This window comes from Aricia agestis, chromosome 8 (assembly GCF_905147365.1).
Source record: "Aricia agestis chromosome 8, ilAriAges1.1, whole genome shotgun sequence".
Taxonomy (NCBI): domain Eukaryota; kingdom Metazoa; phylum Arthropoda; class Insecta; order Lepidoptera; family Lycaenidae; genus Aricia; species Aricia agestis.
In genome coordinates, this window is record NC_056413.1 from 15507476 (window position 1) to 15529094 (window position 21619).

The 21619-nt window shown below is 36.8% G+C and overlaps 1 protein-coding gene across 1 annotated transcript in view; it reads left to right on the forward strand.

Moving 5' to 3' along the window:
• Positions 1-6082: 6082 nt before the first annotated feature.
• Positions 6083-21619, forward strand: part of LOC121729256 (nascent polypeptide-associated complex subunit alpha, muscle-specific form) — a 104766-nt gene continuing 89229 nt past the window's right edge. Inside the window, exon 1 of the mRNA XM_042117715.1 lies at positions 6083-6348. Within this exon, the coding sequence (XP_041973649.1) occupies positions 6234-6348 (115 nt within the window). The 5' untranslated portion in view covers positions 6083-6233. The remainder of the gene's footprint in view (positions 6349-21619) is intronic.

Consider the following 21619-nt stretch of genomic DNA (forward strand, 5'->3'; position numbering starts at 1 on the left):
GGTCGGAGCAGCGGGTCAATTCAGCAAATGAATTGTCAAAACTGTCAAACTGACAAATGTCAAATTAGTACGAATTACTAGACATGAATTGCATGCAGAATTGCATTTTGCTATTTAAAAGAATGAACCAAATCATGATTCATATTATGGTTCTCCAAAGCGACCATTTTAGCCCCGCAGGGCGCTACTAGCATGTGCTACAGCACTACTGCATAGGTACAGATATGAATCATGCAGTAAATAATCTGACCAAAGTACGATATGTTGTCATGTCTGAATATTGACAGAAACATTGTCAAACGTCGAACAAAACTTTATGCGTACTCTTTCAGCGCTGATACGTTTCACAGCGAACTCTATATAAGGGTAAAGGGACACAAACACACCCTAAAGTATTATCACTTAGTTTTGTTACACCCTGTATAATCAGTCTTATATTATTATTTCTATGACTAACAAATTACCTACAAAGTACAAACTATAAAACGCCTCCGTGGTCTAGTGGTACAGAGCGCGGCTCTTGACTCGGAGGTCGTGGGTTCGATTCCCGCGTTGGAAACATGTTATTTCCAAGTTTGGTTAGGACAATACAGGCTGATCACCTGATTGTCTGACAAGTAAGATGATCCATGCGTCGGATGGGCATGTAAAAAGTCGGTCCTGCGCCTGATCTCTCGCCGGTCGTGTCGGTCTGCCGTCCCACTGGGTTATGACTTATGAGAATAAAGGAATAGAGAGTGCTCTTGTGTACTGCGCATACACTTGGGCACTATAAAATTACTCCTGCGTAGCTGGCCTGGTTTCAATATTTAAAAGTATGAAAGTAATATTGACTTTAATTTTCTATGGATGTGGGTCAATTGTTTGTTTGAATGTGCGAGTAACATGCTAATTCGTACAAAATACAAAATTGCCCGTGAAAATAAACAAAATATATTTTAATCACGGGAAATAAAAGGTGTAATAAAATGTGCCGTTTTGTGCGTGCGAAAGAACCAATGTTTATCCATATTCCATACTTGCGACCTCTGTGGCTCAGTTGGTGGGCTGTTGGTAAATAGTAGCTCAAGCCGGGGGTCGCAGGTTCGAGGGAACAAAAATTTTCAAAGTTCCTGGGTCATGGATGTGTATTAAATATGTGTATAATATAATAAAAATCTTAAATATATGTATAATATATTTAAGATTTTAATAAGGGCCTGTTTCACCACTCCCTGATAAGGCTATCTACCACATAACTTGACAGATAGAGTATGGAGAATCTGTCAAATAAGCCTTAACTGCGGTACCCGAAACACAAGTCCTTCAGGTACTTAGCACGGGGCCAGACTGACGTGGTGTGAAGCATCCATTAAAAAAAACTTAGTTTTATAAATGCGAAAGTTTGTCTGTCTGTCTATCACCTGCTCACACCACCGATTTTGCTGGGAGATACTTTGAGAGTCGGGAAAGCACATAGGATACTTTCAATCCTGTAAATGTAGAGTCCCGTAGAGTACCCGCGCGATAAACGAATAAACGAATTTTTGCACAACGGAGTTGAGGTAATCTTGGTTGAGGTTTGAGGTTTTTTTTTTTTATGAAATAAGCGGGCAAACGAGCAAACGGGTCACCTGATGGAAAGCAACTTCCGTCGCCCATGGACACTCGCAACATCAGAAGAGCTGCAAGTGCGTTGCCGGCCTTTTAAAAGGGAATAGGGTAATAGGGGAGGGTAGGGAAGGGAAGGGAATAGTTGAGGGTATGGAAGGGAATAGAGTAGGGGTTAGGGGATTGGGCCTCCGGTAAACTCACTCACTCGGCGAAACACAGCGCAAGCGCTGTTTCACGCCGGTTTTCTGTGAGAACGTGGTATTTATCCGGTCGAGCCGGCCCATTCATGCCGAAGCATGGCTCTCCCACGTATATTGAGGTTGAGGAAATTTGAATTTATATTTCTCAGTATCTTCTAAATTCTTTGTAGCAATATTGTATAGGTGTAATCGTTTACCTGACAACGGTTTGCATCTATTTTAGTAACATTTTGTAGGAGGAAATAGGTGTTGTAAATAATAGAAAATCTAAAAGTCTAGTTACTGCTTAGTTTTTATTCCAGCGAAATCCCGTATTTGTCATGAGACTCATGACATTTTTAAAAACTCCGAGTTAGAGGATATAGGAGGATATAGCCTTGGCTCAAAGAAAGTAGTTCAAAACATTTTGGAACATGTAATGTATTCGTAACACACAGACCTCTTCGGAGGTCGCTAACCTGTAATTGACAAGTGATGCGTGCGAGCGTTGACGAACTAGCTCGAATTTCGAAATGGTTTGTTTTGAAATAAATACGCAGGTACTTCAAGGTTTTTTTCTATACATATTATAATGTTTTATAAAACAAAGTCGCTTTTTTCCCTCATGTCCCTTTGTTCTCTTTAATCTTTAAAACTACGCAACGGATTTTGATGATTCTTTCAGTGTTAGATAGCCCATTTATCGAGGAAGGTTAAATTTTATCACGCTAAGACTAATAGAAGCGAAGAAATAGAGGAAAATGTGGAAGAAACGGGGAAAATTATTTGAAACGGCTAACTTAAACGCACTAATCTCAGGAACTACTGGTCCGATTAAAAAAAAAATTTCAGTGTTAGACTATTTATTGAGTAAGGCTATAGGCTATATTTTATCACGCTAAGACTAATAGGAGAATGTGGAAACAACGGGGGAAATTATTTGAAATGGCTTATCTCGCGAACTACTGGAACAATTTTTATGTTATTTGGCACAGATAATAAGAAGACCACGTGAAGGATCATAGGCTATCGTTTCTAATCATTTTTTCCAGGCGCGGTCGCAGCCTGAATTTTTGGAGGGGGTCACTCACTATACTAAAAAAAATTATTGGCAAAAATTTCCTTTTATTATTGGGCAAGATTTTGAAATTTTTCAATTTGACCTTAGATTTGGGGGGGGGGGGTCATGTCCCCTGTGACCCCCCCTTTGGACTGCGCCTATTTTTTTCAGTGGCTATATATTTTATACCCGTGCGACGCCGGGGCGGGTCGCTAGTAAACTTATAAAATAATAAATAATAGATGACCCGGTGAAATTAGCATCATTTCCCTCCTAATATAAACCTTCCCTGGACTTTCAGAAATATTTCAAGACTAAAATTAGCCAAACATTTTAAACTTTCGCGTTGCATTATAATTAAACTTTTTAATCGGGACTTAACGCGACTTATTGTAGTAATGCTACTACGAGTACATACTTTTTCTCGACGTTTCACGAGGGGTGGTCACGAGGGTACTGAGTTTAAAATTAGCCAAATCGGTTGAGTCATTCTCTAGTTATAGCGAGACTAACAAAATTAAAAATTAATTTTTATTTATAAGTACTAGAATTAACATTTTTTTAAAAACTAATCCCTATTCCCATCAGTCATCAGAATCCCACCGAGTACCGACATTGCCAAGTTGATTTATCCACTGTCAATATCACAAGTCTCCCATATGGCGAAATCTTGACGTGGGAGAGCCATGCTTCGGCACGAATGGGCCGGCTCGACCGGAGAAATACCACGGGCTCACAGAAAACCGGTGTGAAACAGCGCTTGCGCTGTGTTTCGCCGAGTGAGTGAGTTTACCGGAGGCCCAAATATACCCTACCCTTTTCCCTTCCCTACCCTCTCCAATTTTTTCCCTACCCTCCCCTACTCCCTTCCCTACACTCCCCTATTACCCTATTCCGTCTTAAAAGGCCGGCAACGCACCTGCAGCTCTTCTGATGCTGCGAGTGTCCATAGGCGACGGAAGACGTTTTCCATCAGGTGACCCGTTTGCTCGTTTGCCCCCCTTATTTCATGAAAAAAACCAAGTTAACCAGTTTAAGTAGAGAAAAAATTTATATTTACACTTTGCCCTAATCACTAATTCCCAAAGTGGTCCAGGTGGGCCTCAGGTCTCCACCGGGCAGCAAAAACAATATTTTGTTGTATAGACAGCTTTAAACCTTAAAACGCTTTAACAATGTTTGGAAAACTTTGCACTATATTTTTTAATCGGAATAAAGAAACAAAACCTACGGCGGATCTTTATTTTCCTGCTCTATGGTATCTCGATTCTCGCGTGTGCACCACAATAGTAAGCTATGGGCATTCTCTCCATATTAGGTGGTCGCGTTACAGCACGAACTTTAAACCGACGTAGAGAAACCTGTTACGTGCTCAGCACACTATTTATCTCCTAAAATTCATACACATGTAGATCATCCAAAGAATTTATAAGGACTAGCGCATCAGAAATTAACCCATCAATCCTCAATTATGGGGAATTCTCTATTGTGTCTGCGATACCCACGATGGAGGTGTTAAAACAAGATTTAACTTACTCTATTATGAGTACAGAGGTACAGACTAGAAGACGTTACTATGGGTGTTGGTTAATAAATATATTGTTCTTAATTGTATTCTTTTTAATGCTCTATCTAGCACAGCGGTTCTCAGATTTTTTTGGTGGCCCTTAAAGGTAGTGTAATTTTTTAAAGACCCCAAACAAAAAAATGTTTTGCCTTTGATTGAATTGTCTCCATGCTTGTATTTGATCTCATTTCTACAGAGCCCCAGGGTTCCGCGGAGCACACTTTGAGTACAGCTGATCTAGCAGGAATAAAACTCATACCACCAAACTCCTCATGACGTTATGGACTATTCTGTTATGCGTATAAATTCTGTTGGAGGAGATTTTGGCTTTATAGCCAGCCATTACAAAGTTCTAGTGGTAGAGATCCTTGTCCTACCGGGTTTTTTAACGAAGACTATGCCACGAGCCTCTGAAAGCCCACGGAACCTACACCTGCACCAGTATGACAGTTACGTAGTATCTATTATTACTCTTTGAGTATGATTTCATACTGGTACGGCTTATTCTTATTTTAAAGTGATTTCTGTACTTTTGTCAAAAGTCTGGCTGTTTTTTCGCTGAGCTGAATTGCATTACTCCAATCTCAATCTTAAAATTGAGGACGATGTAATGAGTGCTTGCGTAAAGGTTCAAAGACCTATCTTCAATTTTGCAATTACCCACGTGAAAGTAAAAGGACTTAGCGTGTTAGGTCACATTATAAACGAGATAATCTAGCATAGTAACTGTTACCATAACCGTTACCCCTTTGACCCGTTCTCAGAACAAAAACAAGCTAATTAAAGTTATTTACGAATGAAAACAATGCTTGTTTTTCTTTGAAAATGTCTCGAAAGTTCGCGATTGTTTTAACTTTTTTATTGGCTTTAACCAAGGACAATTTGAACCTTATGGAGTTCTAATTCTGAAGCTTAAGGTCTGATACCTAGAATCTAATAATAACTCCCCACACTTGTTTCGGTGACGGTGGTCAGTTTTATTGAAACCAGGCCAGTTCGCAGTTACGCAGGAGTAATTTAATAGTGCCCAAGTGTGTGCGCAGGAGCACTCTCTATTCCTTAACTCTTATAACCCAGTGCGACGGAAGAGACTGGCGAGAGATCAGGCGCAGGACCGACTTTTTACGTGCCCATCCGACACATGGATCATCTTACCTGTCAGACAATCAGGTGATCCAAACTTGGAAATAACATGTTTCCAACGCGGGAATCGACCCCACGACCTCCGAGTCAAGAGCCGCGCTCTAAACCACTGGACCACGGAGGCGTCAACCTAGAATCTAGATGTAGAGTTTGTAGGTTTTGCTTATGTTGGCCTTCTTTCTACCTCCATCAGAAATCAGAGATACTTTGGAAATGTTGACAGTGTAAGTGGTGCTAAAACAGTTATTATCATGTAAGTAAATTGATGGAGCAAACGTATTGGGATTTGAGCTGTAAGTATATTATAGACTATTAATAGAAGAATAGTATGATCACTATGATCTAACTGCTTATGATAAATGCCTTTACCCGTTATCGAATGACGATTCACGATTCCGATTCAATAGACACGCAGCGTAGGTGAAACTTGGTTCGTCAGACTGCAAAAAAGTTCAAACTGGTTGAAAAAGTTTGTTCACACGAGGGCCTGCGCGGGCGCACGATGCAGCCGCGCGCGCGTCAGTCCGCCGCCGTACCCCGCCGCGAACGCGCGTAGTTTTCGCGCCGCTCAGCCGGACCGAATCAACCACCGTTAACGTCCTAAATGAAAATCTAATGGATGCTAGAGGTACTCCATGCATGTTTGTAATATAGTGTGAACTGTGCAGTGTTGTGTCGTGTTCATGTTGATATGGAGGAAGTTCGCATATCGGATTGGCCCGAACCGCCGGGCTCTCATGCATGGTTGCCCGCTTACGGCTTTCAGCATGAAATAATGGATAAAGACGATTATTTTGGCACGAATGGTGAGTGTTTGCCACGTCTAGGAGGCCGTGTCTTTGACTAGAGCACGTAGAAATCGGCGTGTGATTTAGACCAGAGCTTGTTAGAGTCGTTTTAGTGTATTTTTAATTGTGACCTTGTGTAAAATGCCAACCGTCTTTTGTTTACGTATACAAATCTGTTGAAGACTGTGGTCTAACTTGCAAGTTGCACGCTGTGTCTCCTGTAATTTTTTATGTTTCTTAAACTCTGGTTTCCTTTCTGAATGTTATTTCTTTTAACAATTTTACATGCTTCAACTATATAACGTCTATAACGATGTCTTGGTTATTACTCTCATTGTCTGATTTTCGTGATAATAATATAAAATATATGTACTCCAACTGGTTCTCACAAGATACAAAGATTGGAAACTGCTGGTGTGAATCTTTTTATTATTTACATTCAAAGCGAGTTATGTGCAAAAACCTGTAAATCGAGTTGGACTCTTATAGCCTTCATACAGGATCCAATTGATAAAGTAACTTGTATTAGCATCTTTTAAATTTTGGTAGACTGCAAAAGCCCGTGCTAAAGTCTGGTCGCCCGGCAGAGCGAAATTCCTTGACATATAACCGTCTCTGTCACACGCGTACGAAAATATGGGCATCCGGCTAAAATAACGTACACGGTAAAGAGATACCATTTTTTTCGTGTGTGAGCGAAAGAGTCAAGCAATGATTGTTCAATGACCGAATTGTTACTACTCTATCTCAAGCGGACTTGAGTTCATGATCCAGGTGACTTCACTTTTAAAATGTAGAGTGCACTGTGCAGCAGCGAGTTGCACTAAAGGTGGCCATACACGGGACAATTATCGTAACGATTTATCTCCTCGATGTTAAAATCGAACGACAAATTGTACGTGTGTAGCAATTTCGCAAACGATTTTACGTTCAAAAGATCGATTGGACGATTTTCTTAACGATCGATCGAAACGACAAATTGTTGTGTATGGGCACCTTAAAAGTCCGCTATGGTCATCAGATTCATCACCATGCGAGAGCCCTCAGGTTACGTCTTTTAGGTTAGGTCTTAGGTGAAGGTCAGCAAAAAGAGAATATATTATGTAACCAAACTAACAAACACTATCCAGACCAAAATAAGCAAGCCTCTAAACTGTTAAAGCTTACAGAATCTGTTTTGGTAGGCAGCTCCACATTTTACGTATTATTGCAGAATATAAAGTTAAAATGTTATGCGACATCTTTGCAGTTTGCAGTCATGGTAGAGAGCAAAGACTAGGAAGGAATAAGTTATTATTATTAGGAATAACACTATATCTACTTTAATTGGTGGAATGATCCCTCTCTTCATTGGTATTATGAAGGACCTGTTCAAGCAAATTGTAGAGGGGTGAATACAAATATAATTTCCATGGTCGACGTCGGTTGTACTCAGATGCAACCATGAAGAATCCATCCTGGCCCAACATTTTGTATGGTGTAGACAGCTTTGCAATCATGGTTTTCCTTCGTGATCCCAAGCTGTTTGTGATATTAACGACTTTGTTTACATATTTGAGGTCTAGAGTGCACAATGCCCGATGAAAGTCATATTACATGTAACTTTATGCCCTTTGCCACTTGCCAACTGATGCGTCTCAAATCTTGCAGTTTATTGAAAGGTCCTATGACAGGCCACAGGATCCAATGCCGACGTGTAAGTATTGGAATGCAAATATACCTATATATTGCTTTACATACTTGTGAAAACGAAATCTAGCTAAATATTCTTGCGTAAGCCGGCAGTGGCGGATTTACCACATAGGCTAAGTAGGCTGGAGCCTAGGGCGGCAGATTTAGAGGGGCGGCAAATTTAGCCCCACTTTTTTATCTTACAGAAATAAAAAATCCCACCAAAAACATGTCTTGTAAAATATTGCCGAGACGACCACATTTAAGGTTTACGGCTTACCCTGTGAAAAAGATATTATGAGATCTCATGTAGAGCCAAGCTTCTGAAACTACACGGCCTAACTCTACTGACCCTAACTTAAACAAATTCTACATACCAGTAAATATGTAAGGCTTCGCCGTTTGCTACCGCACAGGGTGAAACCTTGTGTGGTCGTCTCAGCAAAAATTTTCCAAAAAGGTGGGATATGATTGTGAACTAAACTAACGTATTGAATTTCAAAGGTCAGTTATAGGGGCGGCAAAAATTGAATAGCCTACAGGCGGCAAATTTGCAAATCCGCCACTGCGTACGCGATAGAATAGCCCAAAATCTACGTGTTCAGTGACCGGGCTGTAGTTAATAAGGTGGATACTTCAAGCTACTTTGATGATTTGACGAAGATAAAAGATCCTAGTGTCTTCTTAAAAAGTTAGGATTTTCTATTTTTTAAATTATTAAAAAATATTGCACTGCATTTTGGCACAAGGATTAGTGTGAAATGTGACATTGAACATCATTGACCTTGCTCTTCATAATATAATTATCATCGTTGTAATTATAAATGTTGAATGACTGATAACGAGTCGACTTTATCGCTGCCGGTGTATTTTTTCATTTTATCAATATATATATATATATATATATATATATATAAAAGAATTTCCAATTGTGTTGAGACGCTATAACTCGACAACGGCTGAATCGATTCTGCTAATTTTAGTCTTAAAAATAATCCTTGAAGTCCAGGGAAGGTTTTTAAGTGACACGAAGTTCACCGGGACAGCTAGTGTTATACATAAAAATGGATTTTCAAATGCGTTAGTCGGGCTAAAACTCGAAAACTGCTGAACGGATTGGGTTTAGTCTTAAAATGTTCGTGGACGTCCAGGGAAGGTTTTAAAGGATACGAAGATCACCGAGACAGCTAGTTTTAATATAATTACAAATTACAACTCAGCATTTTTATGTTTCAATGCAAAATATTTTTTGTCGTAGATTTTCGAGATAAAATCTATTCTATGTCTTATCCCGGGACTTAAAATATCCATATACTTAATATATTATTGTATGTAACTCCATACCTTTCTCGTGACCAAGGTTTTGGGAATTTGTTTTGACTTTTGCCCTCTATTTACTTGCTAGTTATTATTATCAAACATTAAGCATCTACGTAAGTATTTTTAATTTTATACAATCTAACTGTTTACGTTAACGACAATCTGTTCAAACTGTTATTAAAGTAAATCTTTTGTTTTGCCTCTAACAAGATAGTCATCCAAATCTGATGGCACAAGGATTATCATAAAAACAATGTAGTAGACCAAATAACTATGAACAATGCTTTTTTCAAAGCTATGTCATAGAGTAATAATGGCTGGTCTCTGGCTATGTCTTTTCTTATTGACCTTACACCACTGTAGCAGAATAGTGGTACGTGATTTTCTATGACAGAACGTATGATAATATATCTATGAATTTTGAAATATTTTGTAGAGATAAACCTTAGCGCCACAGATGTTATTATTATTAATATAACAGTTACTGTATAAAACTTGTGTTTATAATTATTTTAAGAGGCACATTAGAAAATGTAACTTTCTTTCGTCAACGAACAACATCCACGAGAGAAATTATGAGTGGCGTGACTAATAGTTATTAATTTAGTAATTTTCTTGTTTTAACCATCGGTAGAGCAAAAGGCGTGGGTTTCGATTAGCATACCGGTCAGTTAGTGTGCAAAATTAGTTAAAGTAGCTGTCAAGTTTAAGGCCAACACAAAATTATAGATCCGGAAGGATGAAATTAAGCAAAAACAATACTTACCTACTCTGTACTGATTGATAGATTGAGTTAAAAATTGACAAACTGAATATCGAATCGTTACATTTTCAAATTTCCGGACAATTCCGGAGGCTAGTTTCAATTCCCAGCCATATTAAACAAGAGAGCAACCAATATAACTTTTTTTATGACCAGTGACTTTCGGCAAAGAGGTTGAATGCGAAATGACACTGGCCATAAACAAAAAATGGCGGCTGTATAGCGCCATTTTGAATGGTGATTTAGGGTGACCGCAAACGGTATGCGGCAAGGAAAGTAAATTGAGCTAGACAGGACAATTTATTACAACAAGGTGCAATGAATGTAAATTCCTTTAGTGTGGGGACCCGTCAGACCAGTCGACGAGGTAAGGCCGCGTCCGTGGGCGAATCGCATGCCTTCATTTAACCTAATGATGGGTTCACGTGTATCATTTTAAAATAAGAATGTATTTTATTTAAAGATTAGCAGGTCTAACCCTGCCGGACCTCTAAAAAGCCGCTTTGTGTTCATACAATGTTTTAATACAAGTTCCTCCATATAAGTAACTCTATATTCGTAGAAGTAACCTAACAATTTACCTATTAGGTATACTTAGTATATTCCAAACAAAAACTGTTTTATGTAGAATGATGCCAAGACGAAGAGACTGGCCTAGCCTCAGATATTTTAAGTTCCTACTTTCTTACTTTACTACACAAACTCTACGCCTTAGTCTATTTTAGTTTAATTTTCATGGAAGGTAGGAAATTACAAATAGGTAAAATTAGTATTGATGTAAGGGTTTACATCTACACTTATTTTACTACCATAATACTAATATTTATCAGTTAGTTCGCCTTCATCTTATTCGTTATCTAACATTGCTTCAGAGTTGCAAGTTGCAAACCTCGTTTTATGCAACATTTATAAAAATAGATTTAATTTCGTATACAAAAGTAATAATTATGCTAAATTTTCTCATAGAAGACATTAGTGGCAATGTGAAAGCGTAATTTACATTCTGGTGTTATCTAAGTGGAAAGGTTTCATTGCGTCACTAATGTTATCTTCTAATTAGATCACACAGTTAAGGACATTAAACCGCAAGGCGAGCAATTTGAAGTTATTTTTTTTCATTTAATTGTTTTACGTGTTTTATTCTACTCATCAAACAAAATTTGACCCAACTTCCAAGAAGAGTTTTATTACGTAGACACTTGACATGATTCGAAGACCTCGATAATCTCGATACAACCGAGAGAGAAGGTCAAAAAAAGTAAATTGTACATAAAGAGAATAAATAAAATAAATAAATTGTAAAAGGATAAATTAAAATAAAATAAAAATCTAAATCCGATTCTTTTTTAACTTGCAAGCAAGGAGCTTACAAGTTTTAGCAAATTAATAAACAAAGCGCATAAACAAAGTTGCATAATATATAATGTGTACATGCATTTTAAATTAAATGTAAGTATATATTCCCTCCTCACATTATTTTTTATTATTGGCTAGCAGTAGCAAGTTTTGGAATATAATATTTTGTCAAACAAAAATCCCGGAATTCGGGAATTTGAGAAAATTCGGGGATACAAATTAAGTCGTTGGTGGTTTCAAACCACCAACGACTAATTAGCTTTTCTAATTATTTTTATAGAATTTGCTGCAAAAGCCCCTAATTAAAATAAAGATAAGGATAAGAAAGCAAGTGCTTTCAAACGATTTTGTCATAAATACTATTAGAAACAATCGAACACAAGTTTGTCATTATAAAACTATAAAATATAAATGTCATTTCTATGAAGTAGGCATATGGTATTAAGTATAATTTAATTTTTGGTGGTGCTTCCCCCTTTGTTCGAACATCAATGTCATTCCAATTTGGATGTCTCCCGCTTTGCTTGGGGAGGGAAATTGGATATCTCCTACTCCTCCTAAATTTCTTCTGATTAATTTCGTTGCGGGTCCCAAGACAGATTTAGCTTGTCTCTCGGGCATCCCTGAGATCATATCAAAGGGTTTTCGTGGTTGGTTACCAATGTTGATCCTGGCGACACAGGAGTTGCAGTGGTGGGAATGTGTGGTGGGCCTTTTGCCCGTTTTAAAATAAGAAAGTAAGTGAAACAATGGAGGGCGCTTAAAATAATCTGTGCTCAAAGTGGGCAGTAGACAAAAATCAAAATAAGTTTGGTTTGCTCTACACGTTGGCCCAAAGCCCTGGCTCCAATGAGTTGGAGTTGCCATAATCATCAATGTGTACAGCCGGCTCAAAGGACCACGCCACTTAAATTTCGAAGATAATTGTACTCGGGAACAATTGAGGCCAATACAATACACGATTATCGGGTTCCGCTATTAAGAAGACGATTAGTGCAACTGTTTAACCTCACGAGTCACGACCGCAGTATGTAGAATAGTTCAAACCTGAAACTCAAGAAGATCGATGCATTGGAATTATGATTCTTATATCCCAAAAGTTTACCTGAAGTACAGAATATAATAATATATTAGTAGTATCAACCTGAAAGCTAAATTAGGGACACTCAAATAGTGAAAGATCATGTACATAGAAATGTTGAGATCAAGTGATCTTCATCCATTTAGATTTTTTTTAACAAAAACCTATCTTAGATGCTAAATTTTGCCAAGACAAGATATCTGGCACTGTAAAAATTTATCACTAAATATGTAATCAACGGTTCTACTTAACACACCTTGAATTTACAAGCTCTAACAACACAAACACGATCTTAGTCCTGTGTCCTAGCTATTAAAAGATAAGCATGGTATTAAATGTATCTAGTAATCACGTCGTATTTTTTTAGAGCACTATTACTCTACGAGTAAACGAACTGCTAGAACTAAAGCACTACTAGACACAATATCTCTTGAATTTCGCTAGACTTGTCCTGGCGGGGTCACTCCCGTGCCCACATTCAGTCTAGTCCTCGCATGTATGAAAGACAGAATCAGAGGCCTAAAGTTGGTGGTTAATGAAGAAATATGAAAAATATTTATCAAAATTTTAATGTTGAAATGCAATTAAAACTGATAAAAGCGTTAGCAATACTAAATTATGGAATTTCTTAACGCGAAAAACGCCGTTCTTTCCAATCATTAGGCGTCTTATTAGATTCGCAAGAATGGCACAAGTATTGGATACATTAATGAAGAAAACGTGCTTACTTTCACTTCCGATTCTTTCTAAGATCTATACCGGTATTAAGCCTCGACCACACTAACAACTCTATGATTATAGAGCCTCTAACTGCCGCACAGAGTAAAATATTAATTACTTAACTGTAATATGAAGATTTTGACATAAGTCATATATACATTAGCTAAGAAATATTTGAGCGAAGCATTATCTGTCAAACTCTTCATTAGATTGAAGTTACCGCGTAATATTCGTAGAGCACCAATATTGTGACCAAGTGCTGTGGGCTACGGGGCTAAAATGGTCACATTTAGCAATTCCTCTCAATCAATTCAGCAAATTAATTGTCAAAACTGTCAAACTGACAAATGTCAAATTAGTACGAATTACTAGACATGAATTGCAAGCAGACTTGCATTTTGCGATTTAAAAAAAATGAATCACATTATGATTCATAATATGATTCTCCAAAGCGACCATTTTAGCCCCGTTGATCCATAATAATTAGTTGTATTATAATGAATAATAATATAAAAGTGTGTCTATTTGTGGTTCACAGTTAAACCGCTGAACTGATTTTAGTGACAAATCCACTACCCAGTTATAGGCCCCAGTAGCATTAACGTTCAGAAAGTGTTTGAAAAAAACTTATTCTGAATAAAAAAAATTGACTTTAACTTTAAACGGTAAAAGATATACATAATTTAAGCCCCCGGAAACAACATAAGAATATAATGTAGTTTTATAACTGTTTTTAAATGAAAGAAGTGTACTAATTAAGTAATTAAAGTTACTCTTGTACAGCTTTCCTACAAACGATTGCTTTATGTTCTTTTGCAGTATCTTTCACTTGTTTCCAACCTTGAGTCTGTTCTCAATTTTAAGATAATGTCACAACTCGCAGATAACAAACCGACCATGACGGAAAGTCGCTATCTCGCTGAAAATATTATTGTTTACGTCGACCACTCAACACGGGCGGGTTGGAGCATATCAAACGGGACAAAAATAAATATGACGGTCGATAAGTGGACGAGATATTGAAAGATTGGGCAATTCAGAAAAAGAGGCAAGGTTTATCAGAATTATGATAGCCTATCAGTCATACGACGATTCAATGTTATCACTTATCAATGACTTCTAGATGCATTTAGGTCTTTATTTCTTTCAAGTATACCATTGATATTACAAGAAGTACAAGAACAATAGCCGAAGAAAAGTTTCAGGATATTTTCTCAATCGTAAAATCTTTTCTCGGAACACTTTCTTATAACTCATAATACTTACAGTACAACGTTCACTGATACAAAGGAATATTGCATCTGAAATCTGAATTCTGATCACTGATTCGTAAAACGTAAAACAATAATATTATACTTGCTAATTGCTATACTATAACAACATACTAAAGCAGCTATAGGTATGCTATGCGGCTATAGGTGTTCCTAATCCCCGTGACTCACTCTGTAGGTAGGTACTCACTTCTCTCTTCACCATAGAAGAGAACTGAGTTTGTTTTTGCCGAGCGACTTTAAAGTTGTAAGCGGCCGTACAGTTATAGAATGATATCAAACATTTTGGTTAGTGCTTACAATCTATCCGTATGTCTGTCTGTTACCTCTTCATGTCCAAACCGCTGAACCGATTTCGCTGAAATTTGGATGGAGAATGGAGATACTTCCCGGGAAAGGACATAGGATACGTTTTGTCCTGGAAAAATGTACGGTTCCCGCGTGATAACCTAATTTTGGCGCAATGGAATTGCGGGCGTCATCTAGTAAGTACAAGCATAATTTGGAACCAGTAGACAGAAATAGGCCGTAAATCAAAAACCCACGTCATTTTGACGTATTCTCTGCTCCAGTTACCAAGTTTATGATGATGTGGTCGAGTGCTTTCCCCAGCTATAAAGTGGGCGTCCACAGACCAGTACCGGTTTGTGTTAGTCAACCAACCATGGTTACTATAAAAACCGAAAAGTTTAATAATCCCGAGTTTATTCATCTTTAGGAGCGAAAGAGAGTTTAAGAGCCTTTTGTCAAAAATATCAAAGCACGCTAGCCTCGCCTACACACCCTGCTATCCTCCAATCGTGATATAATGATTCCATGAATCGTGTTCCCGAGTATTGTGCTTTGCGCTGCAACTAATGGTGAACAATTTCGTGTAACAACGGTTCCCGCATTATAGCACGAAAGTAAAGGTCGTAACTAAGTCCCAAAACTGTTTTTGATGATTACTTAAAAATTAAATACATTACTAATTAATTTATTAATTAGCCATTATAAAGTGTGTGATTATAGTAGTGCACGTTATTTAATGATAGTAACTCAATAAGTAAATCAAACACCTGAAACGAGTTTTGCTTAATTTTGGTATGGAGATACTTTAAGTCCCGGGAAAGCAGATAAAATACTTTTTAAATACCGGAAAAACATACGCTTCGCGCGCGAATTTTGGCACAACAGAGTTGCGACTTGCGGACTTTATCTAATGTCGTCTGAGTGCTAAGTTTCTATCACTATTTACTAGATCTATATCTGAATAAACGTGCAGCAACACAATACCTGCATTAGTCTTTTCAGGGTTGCACAGATCACGCTTGTTTTGATTTTATTGTTTCACGGAAGTATAAAATAAATAAATAAATAAATATTCTTTATTGCGCACACACTAAGAAGTAAAAAAAAAAACACATTATCAACTTATAACTACAGTGTACCACAATGGCGGCCTTATTACTAATAAGTAATTTCTTCCAGGCACCCACAGGCAAAGGACAGTATGTTATTGATATTAGGTGAATGTATACCGGATTCTCTGGTATATACTACTCTACATTTCAGTATTATAATATACATTATAGGCACACTAAAATATACCCTCTAATACTTAATGAGTTATGTTATGACGCTGTAATACTTTCATAAAAGTATAACACGAGTAATTCGAAAATATTATAAATATTGGGTTGCAAATATTAATAACCGTAAGAACAAACGGCCGCACTCAGAGACATTTAATGATGATTAAACTTCAATTTAATGAAGACTTTGACAGATAATGTAATGTCAAAATCTTCATTTATTTACAGTTAAGGGTAGGTTATTCCAAATTCACGTTTCTAGAATGAGTAATTTTTAAAGAAAGCGTTATTAAAAAGACTGAAAAATATATACATGTATAGATACATCTTTTAACTAGTGACTTTTATGGTTAGAAACACAATGCAGATAATTTTAATCGATAAAAAAAAATCCGAAACAACCTCGATTTTAAAAACATTTTGAGTTTTATAGGACTTACTGCAGGGACTCAATCAAAAAATAATTTAGATAGTTCGATTACTATTAAAATTTTACAGGGAAATGTACGGATACATGTTTAGTTATACTATTTTTTATCTAAGTAAAAAGGTTTTTTCTCCTATTTCGCCCTATCATAGACGCGGCGAGCGTCGTAACCGCCACTGTACAAGGCGCGCTGATATGAAGGTTATTTTAATGTCATTTACGTCGATATTCGCACTGACAGACCTGCTAATTTAGGAAGTTAAGTAATAAATATTCGTCACTGAGTGCGGCAGTAAGTATTTGTAGGTATACTCGTAAAGTATAGGTCACACGGGTCTTGTGAAATAATTTCATGACCTTCTTATAGGCTCCTTAGTTACTTTTAAAAAGTGTGTTAAAAGTTACAAAATCGTCGAAACGCTATTATGTCATTACTTTTTAATGAATTGTCCGTCTTCGGTGTTAATTGCAACGATTTATAATAACAATGCTTCTTTTGTAAAATTTAGGAAGTCTTGTAATGTAATTGTTTTAAACGTAGGAAGTGAAAATAACGTAACCGGTAACACAATACACAAATATATTTTATAATGACTTTTTGTCCGCTAAACAAATAAGTTCTAGTTTTAGTAGAGCAAGAGTTCCCAACTTGTGAAGAAAATAAATTCATGTATAGTCTGTCAAAAAAGTGGCAACATCGTAGTGTCATCCCTTTTTTTTAGATTGATTTGAAAGGGATGACACTACGATGTTGCCACTTTTTATTTCTTCACTTTTTTGACAGACTATAACTATTATAATTTATACTAGCTGTTGCCCGCGACTTCGTCCGCGTGGACTTCAGTTTATAGCGCGCGGCGTCAACAAAATTGGTGTCAAAATTTGCAATAGTTGGTCCAATTTTCCGTTAAAAAAACAGTGGGTGCGTTTTCCGACGCGTAGCGGAAATAAGATCATTAATAAATGAAACTAGATGTACTATATTTTACAATACTAAAATCATTAATCATGTAAACAATAAAAATTCTATTAAAACGCCTTCAAAATCTCGTCATTATATAATATATAACCAGTTTTTCATTGTAGAGTTTTCGCCGTAGATATTCTAGTACTAGGCTATTGCACTGGCGCGCCTCGCCGCAGTTGTGTAAACGCACTGACCCGCGACGTTACATGCTAATGCTGTAGTTGCAAATCTGTTATTTATTGCTTGTATGACAACAGCATAATGTACACCTGAGGAAATTAAAATTCGTAAAGCTGGCAACACAGTATCCGCCAATTTGGATTTTAGAATGGCGCTTCCTTATATTAAATGGACGGTGTTCCATGCATTCGCGAAACGATTTTCCATTACAAAAACCTTATGGTTATGTAATACATGAGTGATGAGCTAAAAATAAGTAATTCAAAGTACAAAGTGAAAACGCAATCAATCTCCAAATCCGATGACGATTAAATGCAATATTATAAATATATAAATTACTAATATACGTCTATCATACAATGCAGACTACGGTAATATAATTTTATGAAATCCATACAAATTACGCGAAAGCGAGAAGCGTTTTTTCAACTAGAAGGCTTTCACCTCATCAGCTTCAGAATTGATTATTTTCGGTCATTTTGTGTAAGCGCTAGACTTTAGAGATTTTCCTTATCTATAATGGATCTCTCATACAGGTGTGTGTGAAAGATCCATACTTACTATGTAAAAATCGGCAAAGTGCGAGTTGGACACGCGCACGAAGGGTTCCGTACCGTTATTGAGCGAAAGTTGGCAAAAAATTGTGGTTTTTGTATGGGAGCCCCTCGTAAATAATTATTTTATTATTAGTTATTAAACATACAATATAATTTATAATATTGTGAGTATTTCGAATGCCTAGCTGCTACCATTATTGATTATGAGCAAAAAAGGCAATAAAAATCACGTTTGTTGTATGGTAGCCCCCCTTAATTATTTAATTTATTTTATTTTTAGTATTTGTTGTTATAGTGGCAACAGAAATACACAATCTGTGAAAATTTCAGATGTTTAGCTATAGCGGTTCTTGAGTTACAGCCTGGAGACAGACGGACAGACGGACAGACATCGAAGTCTCAGTAATAGGGTACCGTTTTTACCCTTTAGCACAGAATACATATTAGTTTAACAACCTTTAGGTACGAAACCCTAATAATTATAAATGCGGAAGTGTTTCTGTCTGTCTGTCCGTCTGTTACCTCTTCACGGCCAAACCAGGAAGCCCATGGAAGGTTTATATCAGAAGGAAAGTGATACAAAGTTCACCGGCTCATCTAGTAAATAAACAAAATACAACTTTTGGCTCTGTTTATATATTTATAGCTAATGCAATGTTTTTAATGCAAACTGTTACTTTTTATGGCGCAATCACTCTCTAATAAATAACTTTAGAAATCAATATTTTGGTTATCACCATTCTTTACAGTTTACGCTTTCTAACGCACAAATAATAACTTTATAGTAGAGAACTAGAGGTTGCTCTAAACTGTTAAGAAATTTTGCGGAGAAAATTCTCTGACAAAAATCTTTAAAGTTCTGCGAACTCAAAGGCTCAGCCATCCATACTAATATTATAAATGCGAAAGTATGTCTGTCTGTTTATCTGTCTGTCTGTCTGTCTGTTACCTCTTCACGCCCAAACCGCTGAACCGATTTTGCTGAAATTTGTTATGGAGATACTTTGGAGTCCCGGGAAAGGACATAGGATACTTTTTATCCCGGAAAAATGTACGGTTCCCGCGCGATAAAGGATTTATCGCGCAACGAAGTTGCGGGCGTCATGTCATGTCATGACAGTGTGGTCATCTATAGTAAGTAATTATAATAATTAATAACTTTTGTTGGTTTCTTTAGTTCTATGACTCTATTTTTTTATTGATCAATAAACCACGGTTCTTATTATCAAACACATAAGCTAAATAAAGTTCAAGCAAAAGAAATGCCCTGATTACGAAATGTGGAAACTTTCCAAATTCCATCACAAGGTCGTTTCCGTGTTTTGGTTACTAAATAGGTCGGTTTAAGTAAAACAGAAGCTCAATGGTCAATGTAATAATAATAATAATAGCTCCCACACCGGTTTCGGTGACGGTGGCCGGTTTCATTGAAACCAGGCCAGCTACGCAGGAGTAATTTTATAGTGCCCAAGTGTGTGCGCAGTACACAAGAGCACTCTCTATTCCTTTAATCTCATAACCCAGTGGGACGGAAGACCGACACGACCGGCGAGAGATCAGGCGCAGGACCGACTTTTTACATGTCCATCCGACGCATGGATCATCTTACTTGTCAGACAATCAGGTGATCAGCCTGCATTGTCCTAACCAAACTTGGAAATAACATGTTTCCAACGCGGGAATCGAACCCACAACCTCCGAGTCAAGAGCCGCGCTCTGTACCACTAGACCACGGAGGCAATAATGGTCAATGTACTACTACCGGGATAGTACTCTATGTCCTTTCCCGGGACTCAAAGTATCTCCATACCAAATTTAAGAAAAATCGGTTCAGCGGTTTGGACGTGAAGAGGTAACAGACAGACAGACACACTATCGCATTTATACTATTAGTATGTAAGTAAGTATTTTGCATTGTCATCCATGTCCAGTTCACATAATATAATATTATTGTTGTATTAGGCGGCTTCTATAATTCTAGTTTAAGTATTTGATCCTAAAATACTTCGTGTATATTTTGATCAACAATCTCCTTCTTAATTTAATCGTTGAGCAACCCATTCCATATTATTATTAAACAATTTATAAAGCAATTTAAACAATATCAAAGGTCAATAACCTAATTGAGTAAAGTATGGCCAATTGTATGTTGGCTGTTGAATTGAAGTGCGCTCTATAAGTAGCCATTTAAAATGAGTTTGTCACGTAACAGCTATTTAACTAAAGACTATAATTTTATGACTTCAAAAGTTATCTAAGAAAAAAAACACTTGTAGTAAAAGTATTTTTAAATATCTTATAAGTATATAAAATTCTCGTGTCACAATGTTAGTCACCGTACTCCTCCGAAACGGCTTGACCGATTCTCATGAAATTTTGTGAGCATATTGAGTAGGTCTGAGAATCGGCCAACATCTATTTTTCATTCACCCTTAAATATTTTATTTTTATTTTTGGACGAAATTATTCGTTTTTATTTTTTTTATAATGTGGCACTAAAAATACATACAACCCTAAATTTTTACTTTTTTATCACCAACCCCTATTTTTATAGCCACTTTAGTAATTTAATTATTGTTCATCCCCAGTTTATATGGCAAAACAACGTTTGCTGGGTCAGCTAGTAATATTATAATAATAATATATTGCAAGCCAATTTAGTTGTAAAGACGAAATTTACGGACTAATAATATAATTAACCACGATTACGGAAACGGATATGACGCGACGGCAATAATCGATCACTGATCAGCATCTTTTAGAACATTGTTTTTTTATATTTTGTCGTAGGTAAAGGTGTCGTAAAGTTGAGGAATTATAAAATGTGCGGTTAAGTATAACCAGAGATATTATAATTTAGATATTTATCTAAATTATAATATCTCTGGTAATACTTGGCTGAACTCAGTGACATTTTATAATTACTCAACTTTTATTTTATGAAGTGTTTGACAGAAAAATTAAATATGGCGCTTATGTTAAAATCTCTATTAAATTAGAATTAAGTTATCGTTAAATGATAAATCTCACTGAGTACGGCCGTAACACTTTATTTCCGTTCATAAATAAAAGACTGTATTTTGCAATTCCGTTGAGTATTATTCAATTGATAACAGCAATCGGCCGACACACTTTCGAACAATTAACTGATGTGGGTGTAGGAGAAAACGATAGCACTGTACCTAGTTAGTGCTTAGGTTACTACCTAGTAGTAGAACTACTAATTTTATATTCTGTACTTAGATAATATTATCTATATATAATATATATAAATCTCAAAGGTGACTGACTGACATGGTGATCTATCAACGCACAGCCTAAACCACTGGACCGATCGGGCTGAAATTTGGCATGCAGGTAGATGTTATAACGTAGACATCCGCTAAGAAAGGATTTTGATCA